At 40.2% G+C, this 15,657-nt stretch overlaps 4 protein-coding genes across 4 annotated transcripts in view; 2 read left to right on the top strand and 2 right to left on the bottom strand.

The window, feature by feature from the left end:
• The window catches only part of LOC107557665 (sarcolipin), a 2,055-nt gene extending 1,334 nt beyond the window's left edge, over positions 1-721 (top strand). The window contains exon 2 of the mRNA XM_016241153.1: positions 248-721. Coding sequence (XP_016096639.1) covers positions 303-401 — 99 coding nt within the window. The 5' untranslated portion in view covers positions 248-302 and the 3' untranslated portion in view covers positions 402-721. The remainder of the gene's footprint in view (positions 1-247) is intronic.
• A 3,032-nt stretch (positions 722-3,753) lies between these two features.
• LOC107557638 (uncharacterized) lies at positions 3,754-5,290 on the top strand. Its single transcript, XM_016241116.1, has 4 exons — positions 3,754-3,908; positions 4,247-4,920; positions 5,130-5,175; positions 5,276-5,290. The coding sequence occupies exons 1-4, from the start codon at positions 3,882-3,884 to the stop codon at positions 5,288-5,290; spliced, it is 762 nt and encodes a 253-aa protein (XP_016096602.1). The 5' UTR covers positions 3,754-3,881.
• Positions 5,291-9,911: 4,621 nt separating this feature from the next.
• On the bottom strand, positions 9,912-13,385 carry kbtbd3 (kelch repeat and BTB (POZ) domain containing 3). The gene is made up of 4 exons (XM_016241144.1): positions 13,215-13,385; positions 12,410-12,597; positions 11,844-12,009; positions 9,912-11,612 (listed from the first exon to the last, which is right to left on the bottom strand). The coding sequence occupies exons 2-4, from the start codon at positions 12,592-12,594 to the stop codon at positions 10,179-10,181; spliced, it is 1,785 nt and encodes a 594-aa protein (XP_016096630.1). The 5' UTR covers positions 12,595-12,597; positions 13,215-13,385; the 3' UTR covers positions 9,912-10,178.
• Positions 13,386-14,346: 961 nt separating this feature from the next.
• Positions 14,347-15,657, bottom strand: part of eif3k (eukaryotic translation initiation factor 3, subunit K) — a 13,401-nt gene continuing 12,090 nt past the window's right edge. Inside the window, exons 8-9 of the mRNA XM_016241143.1 lie at positions 14,558-14,683; positions 14,347-14,458 (exon numbers count right to left, since the gene is read on the bottom strand). Coding sequence (XP_016096629.1) covers positions 14,427-14,458; positions 14,558-14,683 — 158 coding nt within the window. The 3' untranslated portion in view covers positions 14,347-14,426. The remainder of the gene's footprint in view (positions 14,459-14,557; positions 14,684-15,657) is intronic.

The following is a 15,657-nucleotide window of genomic DNA, read 5'->3' as shown; positions in this document are numbered from 1 at the left end:
TGTGTGAGAGTGAGTGTGTGTGTGTGTGTGAGAGTGAGTGTGTGTGTGTGTGTGTGTGAGAGAGTGTGTATGTGTCGCAGCAGTTAAACTGATGATAGGATTTGTGTTTGAAATTCAAAGCCAAATAGGGGGTGAAACTTGGACGGATGAATAGATAGATGGATGGATAGACTGCTGGCTTCATTTCTTAATGACCAGCATACTTGTCTATTTTCCACATCTCTCTCTCTCTCTGTCTCTGATCCAGAGCTCCAGTCATCTCCAGTCCTCCAGCTGTCGTGCTTCTGCTCTGAACATCTCAGATGGACCGATCCGCACAGGAGCTGTTTCTGAACTTTATGGTTGTGTTGATCACAGTTTTGCTCATGTGGCTACTGGTCAAACAATATCAGGATGCATGATCATGAAGCTCATTCCTCATCATCATCATCATCATCATCCTCAGCTGTGAAGATGAGCTCCAGCACCGGACGATGATGTTTCTGCAGACGGATGGAAGATGTGCCAGTCAGGATGGATCGTCTCGTGATGCCTTCAAAAGCAGCAGTTTGTCTGTATGGATTATTGGCTTGTGTTAAATGTTAAAAGCTTTGATACCCTGGATGTTTAATGTGATAAATTGGGAAAAAACACTCAAATTAAATGCCGAAAGAGTACCAGCAATGTGTCGAGTGAAGACATTGTTTTATTTGTTTAAATAAAGAACGCTTTGGCAATGCAACTGTGTGTTTGTGTGTTACGGCATGCATCTCTAGGTTCATGCGTCAAATTTACATTAAGATACAGAAATACAATGTTAATGTCTGCAACAAGATCACAAAGTTCAGGAGTTAATCTGAACTGATTTACATTAAATGCTCTCTAACGATGCACTTCAGTACATATGTCTATCATCTATAGATTACTACAGATATGTGTGCAAATTCTGCTTTAAATCTCTTTTCTCACATAAAGCCTTCAAAGGTTTTTTAATATAGTGCACAAGCCATAGAAAATGACTTCTGATGCTCTTTTTGACATTTCTGAAGCTTGACAGGCGTGATTATTATGAACTGTTGTCGTGTGGAGAGCGCTGAAGAAAGTTAGTCAAATTTTTTGTTTTTCTGGATTGCTAACACGCTATAACTGATTCATTTGGCCCAATTTTCCAAACCATTCATACAGTTCTTGAAACAAAGACACGTTTCTCAAAACTTAACTAATTTCACCTGTTTGCACACATGTTCCAATTTACTCAGTGTTTTCTGCTAAACTCTACACAAGAACGGCATCATTTTGCACAGGTTTAACCATTCAGAAAACACAAACACACAATATAATTGACTCGAGCATCAAAAAATGAACTCAAACAGCACACATTTATCCATGTTTCAGTAGCAAAGCTGACACACAGGTCAGAATCTCAGGGTGATATGAACACGAGCACAGCTGATTATGAGTTTTGGAAAATGAATCCTGGTAGTGCGAGACAAAGAGGAATATGAGGGGGAATAAAAATGAAGGGGATGTGCTCAAATTTAATTTTACAAAGCGCTATAGTTGAGCATGTTCTTCTGCATGGACTGACCGTGAGGGAAGCTGGCTCATCTATCTTCAATACTACTTACACATACAATATAATTACAGTACATAGCAGCAGTACTGCAGATGAGAGAACTGTCATTATTCTAATACTGTAGCACATGTTGAATTGATTTGTAGTCAAGTATGTATTTGTGCAGAACTGAGAGAGGACTGTCTAGGGGAGGCAGAGAAGTCTTTTGTCAGAAGACTTAGAAACTGCTGTAACAAATAAGGATAATATCAATACTGGGATGCAATTTGGCAGAGGATGCTGAATGAATTTATTTACAGTAACTGACAGTATATTTCAATGTGTGTTTACTGTATATTCTGTTGTTTGAACTTTTCTCTTCTAGTGCTTTTCATCTACTGTAAGATCTCTTCACAGCAGTGTAACCAAAGTAAACGTTTCTTACAGTTTAATGCTGAATTTCACTGTATCTGCATCCTATATTTATGTTGTATACTGTAACAGTCATTGACTAGCAAAAGGATTCCTGTTTCCCAAAAGCAGGTTTGTGTAACAGTGTTCTGAGTTGATCTCACTAGTGTTCTCGAGGCAGTGAAGTAGTGTGTATCTGACAGGTTTGTGTGTCATCTGAGGAAAACGTTTGAGTTTGACTAAAGAGAACAAGTTCTTGACTAAACTATTTGATTATGACCTGGAAGTCTGAAGTTTGCACAAGTTTGTGTGTAGTTTTGAGATTGTGTTTATAGTTGTGAGAAAATGGTGAATTGCGTGTTAGTAACCGAGAAAATGTGTTTAGAATGACACGAGGAACAGTTAAAGAAATAGTTCAGCCAAAAATGAAAATGATCTGAGAATGTGCTCACCCTCAGACCATCCAAGATTATGATTGTGATGTGTTTATCAGCTGTTTGGACTCTCATTCTGACGGCACCCATTCACTGCAGAGCATCCATTGCTGAGACACTGATGCAGTGCTACATTTCTACAAACCTGATGAAGAAACAAACTCATCCTGATCTTGGATGGCCTGAGAGTGAGTGCATTCTCATTTTTGGGTGAACTATTGCTTTAAATCATGGCCGCAATTTACTTTTCATTACTTCGTTTTAAAAACGAATTAGTGCATCATGGCCTCATTTATAAAGAGTGCGTACGCTCAGGTTTGATCTTAAGAGTGTGTATGCGCTTAAATCCATGCTAACACTCATATTTGTAAAAACTGGCTTTGACTTGGCAAAGTGCTTAGCGTCACGTCAGGGTCTGAGCAGACCTACGCACTTTTCTTGTCGGAGTACTGCAGGTTTTTGGAAGTGTAAGCTGTTCTTGCAGCTCGCTGTTCTAAATTAAAGCAATAAGCCCCAAGAAGCCGTGGTTTACAGTGAATTTATTACAGCTAAGGGGCGTTGTTAGGTACGACGCGAAGCTGTTATAAATTCACTGTAAACCACGGCTTCACGGGGGTTATTGCTTTTATAAAACATGGTTATTCCATATACGTAGTAAAGTTTCACAAAATAAAACAGAGCAAATAAAGTGTAATGATATGAATAAAAACAGTATTTTCCAGCAAACAATGTAGCTCCTCTGAAACAGTTGTGGTTGCTACAAAGTGGTTGCCGAGCAACACACAAACGTAAACAAAGGTGTGTGTTACTTTGTAGCGTCATTTACAACAGCTTCGAACCCGGCTCAGCCAATCAGAGTCAAGCACCGGAACTCTCCGCTTTATAATAAAGAATTCGGACAATGACTGGTGATCTTTTATGTTAATGACATTAATTAGGAGTCGTTCACAAGGCAGAGAGCTGAAACCATTAAGTTGCGTGCAAGTTTAAGATCGTTTGCAATTCATAGATTTCACATCTGAAAGAGAGTATGGGGGTAGAATTGTTGCTTAATTCCAAATAAATAGATTATGATCCACAAATAAATAGAATGAGATCCACAAATAAATCTTAAAGTTTCACAAACATGAATTAAATTCACAAATAAATAAAATGAGATTCGCAAATAAAAAACATATTCACAAATATATATTTATGTCACAAACACAACTTTGCCTGGCATTCATTTGTGAATCGCGTCCTGTGCATTTGTGAATCGCGTCCTGTGCATTTGTAGATCGCTGCATGCTTATTTGTGGATTTTGAGACATTTCAAGCGTCAAGAGGCAAACCAATCCACAAATGGATGGACTCCACCCCCTTCTACTTAAGCCAATCAGATACCGGTCACGTGGCGCCGACCAATCGTAGCGTGTTCTCGCTCCAACCAATCACGTTTTGCCTTACAATCAGTGTGGGACCAGGCACCAAACACGCTATTCTGGCTAATTAACCGCTTCAAAATGGACGATCAGGACAGTTTAAGACAGGTAAGTGGTGCTCATCAGCATTATTGTAATAATATCTAAAATAAAACAAGTAATGTTCTATGTAATTTAATCACTGTTTCCTGTATCACTACTGAGTCCCTGAGTGTGTTTATAGAAAACTGGTATTCTATAAAGTATATTGCTAAATATGTAATGTACACATAACTATCAGATGTGATTATATGGCCACAGAATTAAACAAGCAGCATGTAATTTCATGATCTATCATGCTACAGTTTAAAATATTGTTGGAATGATATCTGTTCTTTCACTGTTTGATTCTGAACACATTTTATTGCATTGACCAAATATCCTGTGTTTGTGGTATTGCATTATAGGACACAGTGAGGCAACAAGTTCTCCAAAGACTACTTTCCAGAGTGACTTATGCTCTGGAACACCCGCCTCTGGACATTGAATACTTGCAGTTTGTTTGCCGTCAAGAAGTGACTTTGATTACTGCTTTGTCAGCAAACATTGGGATTTCACAGGACTTGGTCAGAGGTTTGATGGACTTGGATTCTCTTATTCAGCAGCACAAGGAAGGCCAGCAGGTGGCAACTGTAGTAGAGATTGAAAAACCAGATGGATGTGGACGTCCAAGAATCCATATATCGGAAGACAGACTAATCCATTTTCTGAAGCTTGGATTACCACAGGAAACTATCAGAAAAATTTTAGGTGTCTCTCGTGCAACTCTCCATCGACGAATGAGAGAATGTAATTTGTCAGTCACATCCCTCTACAGTAGCTGCACAGATGAAGAACTTGATTCTTTAGTGTCTGAAATCAAGAGCACTATGCCAAACATAGGGTACAGGGTTGTCAGAGGAGCCCTCATTGCCAAAGGACACCGAGTACAGTGGGACAGAATTCGTGCATCTATGCATCGTATTGATGGTATCGGCATTCTCTCACGGATGTCCCAGCTTGGTTGTGTTGCTCGGCGAACTTACTCTGTACCATACCCCAAGTATCTTGTACATATAGATACAAACCATAAGCTCATAAGGTAAATTAAGTTTTTCAGAATTTGTCAAATGTTATGTATGTGCAATTATAATTTACAGTTAGTTACCAAAATATGTAACATTTTTGTGGGTTATACAGTTGTCTATGCATTTTAGGTTTAAAGGGAAATCTAATATGATGACAAATGTTTCTGTCATTTTGTTATCCTTTTGTCATGCAACATGCCATTGCTTTGATATTTTCTCCTAGATACAACATGGTTATCTTTGGGGGTGTGGATGGATATTCAAGAAAGGTACATTTAAACCTGCTTTTAAGTGGAAACCAGTCACTTTATAAAAAAAAGTCTTGGCATGCTTTTGTTCTTTTATTATTATTATTTTTTTTCAAAGTAGTGTTTGTCAGAATGAGTGCTATTTATTTTTCAGATCATGTATTTGCACATCGCAGACAATAACCGCTCTGAAACAACCCTTCGATTTTTCAAAGAGGCAGTGGAAGAGTTTGGCTTTCCCTTAAGGTAATGTTTTATTATCCACAAATTTAACAGACTTATAATTATATATATATTTTTCTTTTATGCTCTACAGTTTTGCCCTTCATCCAATTAGTATCGATTTTATTGTTATGCCAAAAAACAAATAATATATTTAAATATTTTTTTAATGATTCCTTGATTTACTTTATTTGATGGTATCATAACTTGTATGGTTTAATTTTCTCTTTTATTTTTTGTTAATTTTCATAAAGAGTACGTGGAGATCATGTTCGAATGTGCGTCACCACAGTCTACTACGACATCTTACATCGTCTTGAGGACTGTGGACTTCTTGATCTTAGCAACTTCACCCACCTCTTCTGCTGTCATTATGGCATCATGGCCTCATTTATAAAGAGTGCATACGCTCAGGTTTGATCTTAAGAGTGTGTATGCGCTTAAATCCATGCTAACACTCATATTTGTAAAAACTGGCTTTGACTTGGCAAAGTGCTTAGCGTCACGTCAGGGTCTGAGCAGACCTACGCACTTTTCTTGTCGGAGTACTGCAGGTTTTTGGAAGTGTAAGCTGTTCTTGCAGCTCGCTGTTCTAAATTAAAGCAATAAGCCCCAAGAAGCCGTGGTTTACAGTGAATTTATTACAGCTAAGGGGCGTTGTTAGGTACGACGCGAAGCTGTTATAAATTCACTGTAAACCACGGCTTCACGGGGGTTATTGCTTTTATAAAACATGGTTATTCCATATACGTAGTAAAGTTTCACAAAATAAAACAGAGCAAATAAAGTGTAATGATATGAATAAAAACAGTATTTTCCAGCAAACAATGTAGCTCCTCAGAAACAGTTGTGGTTGCTACAAAGTGGTTGCCGAGCAACACACAAACGTAAACAAAGGTGTGTGTTACTTTGTAGCGTCATTTACAACAGCTTCGAACCCGGCTCAGCCAATCAGAGTCAAGCACCGGAACTCTCCGCTTTATAATAAAGAATTCGGACAATGACTGGTGATCTTTTATGTTAATGACATTAATTAGGAGTCGTTCACAAGGCAGAGAGCTGAAACCATTAAGTTGCGTGCAAGTTTAAGATCGTTTGCAATTCATAGATTTCACATCTGAAAGAGAGTATGGGGGTAGAATTGTTGCTTAATTCCAAATAAATAGATTATGATCCACAAATAAATAGAATGAGATCCACAAATAAATCTTAAAGTTTCACAAACATGAATTAAATTCACAAATAAATAAAATGAGATTCGCAAATAAAAAACATATTCACAAATATATATTTATGTCACAACCACAACTTTGCCTGGCATTTATTTGTGAATTGCTTTCTGTGCATTTGCGAATTGTGAAACATTTCTTGCGTCAAGACGTGCTGACAATCCACAAATACATGGACTCCACCCACCGTCTACTCAAGCCAATCAGACAACAGCCACATTCGCTGACCAATCGTAGCACGATCTCGCTATAGCCAATCACGTTTTGCTCTACAATCAGGGCGGTCTCGTCCTGAGATAACTTCATGCATCTGCATTGGCTCAAATAGGTCATATAAGGGCCATACAATGGGTACAGTAAAAGATGTTTAAAACTGGATTTCGTTAGACCATTAGACTGTGTATCATGCCGAGCCACAGTATGTTATGTTACGTGCCTTTGAAAATGCCAGAGAAAGAGAGGCATATTTCTGTGCATTCTAGTGGTGTACGGTGGTGTTTTAAAATGAGGCAAAAAAAAAAAATTTTTTAATCAAATGCAAATTCATGTCCCAGTCACATTTTCTTAGTTAAATAAACATTATTTACACTATCAGAAAAAGAAAAAAACCAATGTAATGAATATTTTATTTGTTAAAGCCATGTATGAATCTCATCAAGTTAGTGTTTTTAGGCATTTTACATTTATTCCAAAATAATAACTCGAGGCAGTAACAATTTAAACAATATATTTTATTGTGAAATTATGTTCAGCTATTCTTTTTAATAATGAACTTTTAACTATGTTTTAATTTTTTGGATCATCAGTCATCAAAGCTCGGTAAATATTGATCAGAGACAGGAGATTTAGGCTACTTCAAATTTAACCACGATGATTATTCACTAAAAACTCCCACGGATCAAGTTTTCAGCTCATTTAAGTCTTATTTTATATTATATCTTTAATTATATCTAAGTGTGTGAGTTGTTTACATACTTTTTTAATTAGTCTTCCCATTAACACCATTATATTGTTCATTCAGACCGATTCGCGAATGCGGAATGCGCACGAACACAAGAGGTGGGATTTAGCGCATTGAACCAATCACAGCCGAGCATAACCAGTCATATCCAATCACATCTCTCACATGACTTTCCCCCATTCATTCTCAATTACCCCCCACTAAACCTACGGCAGCTAATGGGTCTCTGTTGTAAGTCAATGGGCTGAAGGGAGGCAAGCCTCCGCTGTAACTTTACGGACAGTGTTACTTTATAAAAACGAGTGACTTTTAAACTTTTAATGTCATATTTTGTAATATTTGCCTCGTTTTATTTCTGTAATATCTACCATTTTCTCATCCAATTTTTTGATGAGACATTAGCTATGTTTCCATCTAAAGATTCAAATTTAACTTATGCGCAAAACTGGAATATCGCATAAAACATTTGCGAATAAAGAAAGCACCATTTCCATCCAGCGAGTCAAAGAGAACAAAATTGTCACTACCTGATAAACTGGCACTGAATACCACTAAGAAAACTAGGAGAAGCCACTGAATATAATAATTTTATATACTGTATAATAAATTGTTTGCGCCTCAGACGAAACAATAAATGCGGTCACTGCTTTCGGAGGTGGATGCCTGATGTTTGGGAACGCAGTCGTGTAAGACAATTATACAGAAATACTTTGACGACAGACTTTGAAGCACGATCTCGCTATAGCCAATCACGTTTTGCTTTACAATCAGGGCGGTCTCGTCCTGAGATAACTTCATGCATCTGCATTGGCTCAAATAGGTCATATAAGGGCCATACAATGGGTACAGTAAAAGATGTTTAAAACTGGATTTCGTTAGACCATTAGACTGTGTATCATGCCGAGCCACAGTATGTTATGTTACGTGCCTTTGAAAATGCCAGAGAAAGAGAGGCATATTTCTGTGCATTCTAGTGGTGTACGGTGGTGTTTTAAAATGAGGCAAAAAAAAAAAATTTTTTAATCAAATGCAAATTCATGTCCCAGTCACATTTTCTTAGTTAAATAAACATTATTTACACTATCAGAAAAAGAAAAAAACCAATGTAATGAATATTTTATTTGTTAAAGCCATGTATGAATCTCATCAAGTTAGTGTTTTTAGGCATTTTACATTTATTCCAAAATAATAACTCGAGGCAGTAACAATTTAAACAATATATTTTATTGTGAAATTATGTTCAGCTATTCTTTTTAATAATGAACTTTTAACTATGTTTTAATTTTTTGGATCATCAGTCATCAAAGCTCGGTAAATATTGATCAGAGACAGGAGATTTAGGCTACTTCAAATTTAACCACGATGATTATTCACTAAAAACTCCCACGGATCAAGTTTTCAGTTCATTTAAGTCTTATTTTATATTATATCTTTAATTATATCTAAGTGTGTGAGTTGTTTACATACTTTTTTAATTAGTCTTCCCATTAACACCATTATATTGTTCATTCAGACCGATTCGCGAATGCGGAATGCGCACGAACACAAGAGGTGGGATTTAGCGCATTGAACCAATCACAGCCGAGCATAACCAGTCATATCCAATCACATCTCTCACATGACTTTCCCCCATTCATTCTCAATTACCCCCCACTAAACCTACGGCAGCTAATGGGTCTCTGTTGTAAGTCAATGGGCTGAAGGGAGGCAAGCCTCCGCTGTAACTTTACGGACAGTGTTACTTTATAAAAACGAGTGACTTTTAAACTTTTAATGTCATATTTTGTAATATTTGCCTCGTTTTATTTCTGTAATATCTACCATTTTCTCATCCAATTTTTTGATGAGACATTAGCTATGTTTCCATCTAAAGATTCAAATTTAACTTATGCGCAAAACTGGAATATCGCATAAAACATTTGCGAATAAAGAAAGCACCATTTCCATCCAGCGAGTCAAAGAGAACAAAATTGTCACTACCTGATAAACTGGCACTGAATACCACTAAGAAAACTAGGAGAAGCCACTGAATATAATAATTTTATATACTGTATAATAAATTGTTTGCGCCTCAGACGAAACAATAAATGCGGTCACTGCTTTCGGAGGTGGATGCCTGATGTTTGGGAACGCAGTCGTGTAAGACAATTATACAGAAATACTTTGACGACAGACTTTGATCAGATATTTCAGAATGATCAAAACAACATATAGATGCTGTGAACGAGATCCGTCCGCTGGCTAGTCAAGTTATCCCGTCCCATAACGCAAAGTCACATGACTTTTTCGATGCGCATGGAGGAATTTATTCGGTAAATGTGTTTCTATTGTAGTTTATGCAAATTTTTTTCTTATCAGATAAAAAGTTTATCGTACTCAATTGTGCGCATAAGTTTTTTACGCGCATTTTTCGAATTTATGCACATCTTGATGTCTCCATCCAGCATTTTTTTAATGCGATATTCCAAAATTTGCATAAAAATAGGTGGATGGAAACATAGCTGCCTCCCTTGCCCACTCGGAGGAAACGCTTCTGACGTACGCATATTGTAAGATCAAATTTAGGATGGTTTCTGCGCAACATTTTATGAATGGGGCCCCAGATCTCTAATTCAGGGCGTTTCGGCGGTTTCTCTCCTCCACGGGTCTCTGTAGCGGTTGAAGCTCAGCACCTGACAGTGAAACTCCGTCAGCGCTCGCGGCATCGGCGAAACCTCCTGCCATTCGGACCGTCCGCTGTCGTACACCTGCACCTCGTCCGTGATCTCATTGGGCGAATAATCGCCACCCAGAATGTAGATCTTATCCCGCACGCCGATGGCGCCCGCGTTGAACCCAGCGCATTCGAAGGAGCCTTCGCCTTTCCAAACGCAACTATCCGAACAGAAGCTGTAGACTTTATACGTAGAAAGATCGCACAGATACAGCGTGTCGTTGATGGTCACAGATTTGACGAGCGTTGCGTGGAAGAACTGGCCGAACTCTGCCACTAGTTGGCACCACTGATCCGCAATGGCATCGTAGCGGAAGAAACAGTCGAGCGAAGGATTGAAAGCTTCGGTAATCTCCACCTCGGATCCGAGCGTGTAAATGATGCTTCCGCATGCGCTCGCTTCCGGAAAGTAGATTCCTTTGGGAAGAGGGCTGACGGGTGTCCAAACGCCGCTTAGAGGATCAAAGCATTCAACGTCCAGAATGCTACAAGCGTCACGTGTTTTCCCACCGATTACGTAAATGCGATTTAGAGCGGCGATGGATGCATGCATCGTCCGCGGGTCACGCATGCGCAGAACTGGTGTGAAGCTGCGCGAGATGGGACAGTAGCACCAGACTTCGTCCGTCGCGTCGTGCTGATGTGTGGCGATGTGCAGGCGAATAGTGCGACGACATTCCCCACGGCATCCGCCAATGATGAAGAGTTTTTCTCCGAAACTGGTGAGCGATGATCCGGGCCGGTCTAAAATCTGCGTGGCGTCATTTGGAAGCTCCATCCAGAGATCCGCACCAATGTTGTAGCAGAACGCATGCCGGATCTCTCCGCTATCCTCTGTTTTGTGCACAAAAATATAGCTGGATGTCGTAGAAGGCCGAGCATCGCAAAACAAGCCACTGAAGCGATGAACGCCTGCGAGAGCTTGTTTAATCGCACTAATGCAGCATCCGTCTGCACTCAGCAGCCGCTCGGCCTCCTCCAGCGCAGACGGACGCAGATGGTGCAGACGGACCTGTGGAAGCAGCTTCGGTAGAAGGATTTTGCGCGACTGTGGCTCGTGTTGCGTCCAGCGGAGCAGCGCATGCAGGACGCTTTCTTCATCTGGGACGTTGAGTGCGTCCGAAGACAGGCAGTGCTCCAAGACGCACGCCGGCATCTCCAGAAAGTCCGGAGCGGAGGAAAGTGCGTGGAAGTTTTGCGTGACGAAGTCGGTTGCGCGACGCAGGAGGCGCGAGGAGCCGTAACCCTCGGCGAGCGCTAGCAGCTGCAGGCAGTTGGAGAGATCCAGCGTTTGGACCAGGAAGTCACTGCAAGCGCGAGAGAGGAAGTCCACCTGAGCGAAGGAAAGACAGAAGACGTGATAAAGCTGTTAACGAAAGGCATTCCGTCTCATAGCGCAGTCACATGACCTTTTCAATGCGCATGGAGGAATTTATTCGGTAAATGTGTTTCCATCGTAGTTTATGCATATTATTATTATCTGATGTTAAATACCCCCTTTACTTTGTGTTCAGTGCAATAAAAACAACAATAATAATGTGACACGTCATTTCTTCTGTCTCACCTGCAGGAAAGAGGCCAGTTGGAACAGCATGTCCACATTGTCTTCTCTGATCTCTATTTCACCAGAATACGCGAAATCCAGGAAGGTGTGGACGGCCTGCGGCGAGAGGTTACTGAGCGTCACGCTGCCGTCATCACGCTCCCGCATGTCCAGCTCAAACATCGCCCTGTTTTTTAAATTAACACTGTTATTCACTCAAGGACGCATTAAATTGATCAAAAGTGACTGTAAAGACATGTACGATGTTACAAAAGCTTTCTATTTCAAATAAATGCTGTTCTTTTGGACTTTCTATTCATCTAAAATGTATCACAGTTTCCACAAAAATAGTGTGCAGCATGACTGTGTTCAACACAGTAAATATTTCCTGGGCAGCAGCATATTATACTGATTTCTGAAGATCATGTGACACTGAAGACTGGAGGAATGATGCTGAAAACACAGCTGCGCATCACAGAAATACATTACAGCTAAACAGATATTCACAGAGAAAATTGTTCGTTAACAGTTTTTCAGCTGTTTTTATGTGAAGTGCAGTGTTCACTACTGCTACGTGCTGCATGCACCTGAAGAAGTCGCTGCATGCGGCGAGAACACAGCGGTGACACGGCAGCGTCTCCTCCTGCACACGGATGCTGAAGTCGAACAGAACTCCTCTCTCTCTGAAACCCTGAAGAACTCTGAGCACCTGCTGACCGTGTGACTCGGACCCCAGGAACACCGACCGCTGCTCCGACAGAGACCCGTCCATCAGCTGGAGAACAGACAGCTTCATTTCACAATGCACACTGATTCAAAGCATCAGTGTCTCAGCAATGGATGCTCTGCAGTGAATGGGTGCCGTCAGAATGAGAGTCCACTGTGGTACTTAATGCTGGATTTGTCTCAGCTTTTGTCTTCTCCAGATGTTAACTGATGGACTGGAGTGCTGTGGATTATTGTGATGTTTTTATCAGCTGTTTGGACTCTCATTCTGACGGCACCCATTCACTGCAGAGCATCCATTGCTGAGACACTGATGCAGTGCTACATTTCTCCAAACCTGATGAAGAAACAAACTCATCTACATATCAGATGGCCTGAGCATGAGCACATTTCCAACACATTTTCACCAATAAACCTTGGGAGGAGCAACTATTCCAGTAAGATATTGTGCTAACACACAAAGCCTAACCATTAACTAGTCCTAAAATCAAAGCGAAATTGTTTGATATGAATTCAACAAAAATGATGATTCAGTATTCAGTGTAATTAAAAAATCTCAATCACTTGAGCCTGCCTTCATATTTCAGACACACAGTAGAACCCTTTACAGTCATATTCATGATGATTATCGCCGTTATGACTGTATTCAGTGAATGAATGTAGTACCTCAGCTGTCTGATCAGTCCAATCATCCTTCGATCACGCCCAAAACATCACACACCAGAGAGTGTGTTCTTCTGCTCCGTATGCATATGGCTTTATAGATATAACAGCTTCAGAGTGTCCAGGAGATGAAGGCGTGTAGATGGAGAGATTATTTCAGCACCCTGGACAGCGCTCCGGCTCCACTGCGCATGCGCAGAACGCGATGACGTGCACGGAAGACGTACTGCAGGGTTTTTTTTTTTTTTTTATCACTGTATTAATATTAAACCTTCAAATAACAAACAGGCAGTCGTCATCTTTCCATTGTTAAACACATTAACAATAAATCCAAGCAGCACATAAACAAAATAATACTAAAATATAAAATAAACAATAATAGCCTACTAAAAGCAAATTAAAAGACAAATTAAATTACATTTCAGGGGTGAAGGGGTCAAACCAAGTATGTTGACAGAAGCTTAAGAGAGTTTTAAGGCACTCTTCGTTTTTAATTGTTTCATTGATTGAAATAAAACTCTAAAATCATTTTTAAATGCCGTAAAACAAGGAGAAACTTTAACAAATCTACAGTTGTGTACATAAAACTTTGCTACAATCAACATATTATTGCACAGAAATTCAATTTCGTAGTGCAGGACTCAACTCAGAAGTTTTCTCTGTAGGAAAAATTTACGGTAGGACATTTATAAAATATCTTTATGGAACATGATCTTTACTTAATAAAAGAAAAATCAATAATTGTGACCCATACAATGTATTGTTGGCTATTGCTACAAATATACCTGTGCTGCTCATGACTGCTTTTGTGCTGCAGGGCCACATATTATAATTTATAAATGCATATTTTAAACATCTAATTTAATTATATAATCACATTTGAATGGAAGCTTGTTTCTGACACTGGATAAAAAAAAATGTAAAAGCTAACGGTTACTTTATAATGAGTTTATATCGTGCAATTCTGAGGGGGAAAAACAGCCAAAATGTGGGATAAAAAGTTGCAAATTGGAAAAAACAAAAAAAACCAGCTTCCATACATTTTCACTCATTCCTAAAGAATACAAAATCCAAAACTGTTGTAATATCTGAAGAGCATAACTCTGTGTGATTTTAATGAAATTAAGACTCCAAATTTCTTAACTGAAATGAGTTTATTGTAAAATTCAATCAAGGGGAAGCTCAGGCATGAGGTGTGAGCGTGTGTGTGTGTGTTCACTGTGACGTCGCCATGATGCTGGACACACCTGTGGACACCAGAGAACATCAGTCATCATGAGAAACACTTCATTAAATACTGAACTCTGAATGAAAGCGAGAAGTCGATGTCAATCAGACAAACTCACTCTCAAAGTCGATTTTCTCCACGATGTTCTTGGGCTTGACGCTCTCCTCCTGATAATGAATGAATATCTGTCCATCTTCATTCTCCGTCCAGCCGTACTTATTCATCCAGACCTTCACCTGTGTGTCTGCGGTGAGATTAATATGATCAGGTGTGAGTTACATGTGTGAGTGAGTTTGAGTGTGTGCGTGTGTGAGGGTGAGTGAGTGTGTTTGTGTGAGTGAGTGAGTGAGTGTGTGTGTGAGTGTGTGTGAGGGTGAGTGAGTGTGAGTGTGTGAGGGTGTGTGTGAGTGAGTGTGAGAGTGAGTGTGAGGGAGTGTGTTTGTGTGAGTGAGTGTGTTTGTGTGAGTGAGTGTGAGGGAGTGTGTGTGTGTGAGTGAGTGTGTGTGTGAGTGTGTGTGAGTGAGTTTGAGTGTGTGCGTGTGTGAGGGTGAGTGAGTGTGAGTGTGTGCGCGTGTGTGTGAGTGAGTGTGAGAGTGAGTGTGAGGGAGTGTGCGAGTGTGAGGGAGTGTGTGTGTGTGAGTGAGTGTGTGTGTGAGTGTGTGTGAGTGAGTTTGAGTGTGTGCGTGTGTGAGGTGTGAGGGAGGTGTGAGTGAGTGTGTGTGTGAGTGTGTGTGTGTGTGTGTGTGTGAGAGTGTGAGGGAGTGTGTGAGTGAGTGTGTTTGTGTGAGTGAGTGTGCGAGTGTGAGGGAGTGTGTGTGTGTGTGAGAGTGAGTGTGTGTGAGTGAGTGTGAGGGAGTGTGCGAGTGTGTGTGAGTGAGTGAGTGAGTGTGTGTAAGTGAGAGAGGGAGTGTGTGTGAGTGAATGTGAGGGAGTGTGTGTGTGTGAGTGAGTGAGTGTGTGTGTGAGTGTGAGGGAGTGTGTGTGTGTGAGTGAGTGAGTGAGTGTGTGTAAGTGAGAGAGTGAGTGTGTGTGAGTGAGTGAGTGAGTGTGTGTGTGTGTGAGTGAGTGTGAGGGAGTGTGTGTGTGAGTGTGTGTGTGAGTGACTGAGTGAGTGAGTGAGTGACCGTGAGTGACTGAGTGTGTGTGTGAGTGTGTGTGTGTGTGAGAGTGACTTAGTGTGTGTGAGTGTGAGTGTGTGTGTGTGTGTGAGTGTGAGTG

The sequence above is a fragment of the Sinocyclocheilus grahami genome, unplaced genomic scaffold (assembly GCF_001515645.1).
Source record: "Sinocyclocheilus grahami isolate Dianchi unplaced genomic scaffold, SAMN03320097.WGS_v1.1 scaffold613.1, whole genome shotgun sequence".
NCBI lineage: Eukaryota > Metazoa > Chordata > Actinopteri > Cypriniformes > Cyprinidae > Sinocyclocheilus > Sinocyclocheilus grahami.
This window is presented reverse-complemented; position numbering and strand designations above follow the sequence as displayed.

What these genes read in the sequence shown, in the direction of transcription:
- LOC107557638 (XM_016241116.1), top strand. Translation starts at nt 3,882, where the DNA reads ATGGACGATCAGGACAGTTTAAGACAG. An exon ending in ATCAGGACAGTTTAAGACAG is followed by an intron (nt 3,909 to 4,246) that starts GTAAGTGGTGCT and finishes ATTGCATTATAG; the next exon opens with GACACAGTGAGGCAACAAGT. An exon ending in ACAAACCATAAGCTCATAAG is followed by an intron (nt 4,921 to 5,129) that starts GTAAATTAAGTT and finishes ATTTTCTCCTAG; the next exon opens with ATACAACATGGTTATCTTTG.
- kbtbd3 (XM_016241144.1), bottom strand. Translation starts at nt 12,594, where the DNA reads ATGGACGGGTCTCTGTCGGAGCAGCGGTCGGTGTTCCTGGGGTCCGAG. An exon ending in GCATGCAGCGACTTCTTCAG is followed by an intron (nt 12,010 to 12,409) that starts GTGCATGCAGCA and finishes TTTAAAAAACAG; the next exon opens with GGCGATGTTTGAGCTGGACA. An exon ending in AACTGGCCTCTTTCCTGCAG is followed by an intron (nt 11,613 to 11,843) that starts GTGAGACAGAAG and finishes TCCTTCGCTCAG; the next exon opens with GTGGACTTCCTCTCTCGCGC.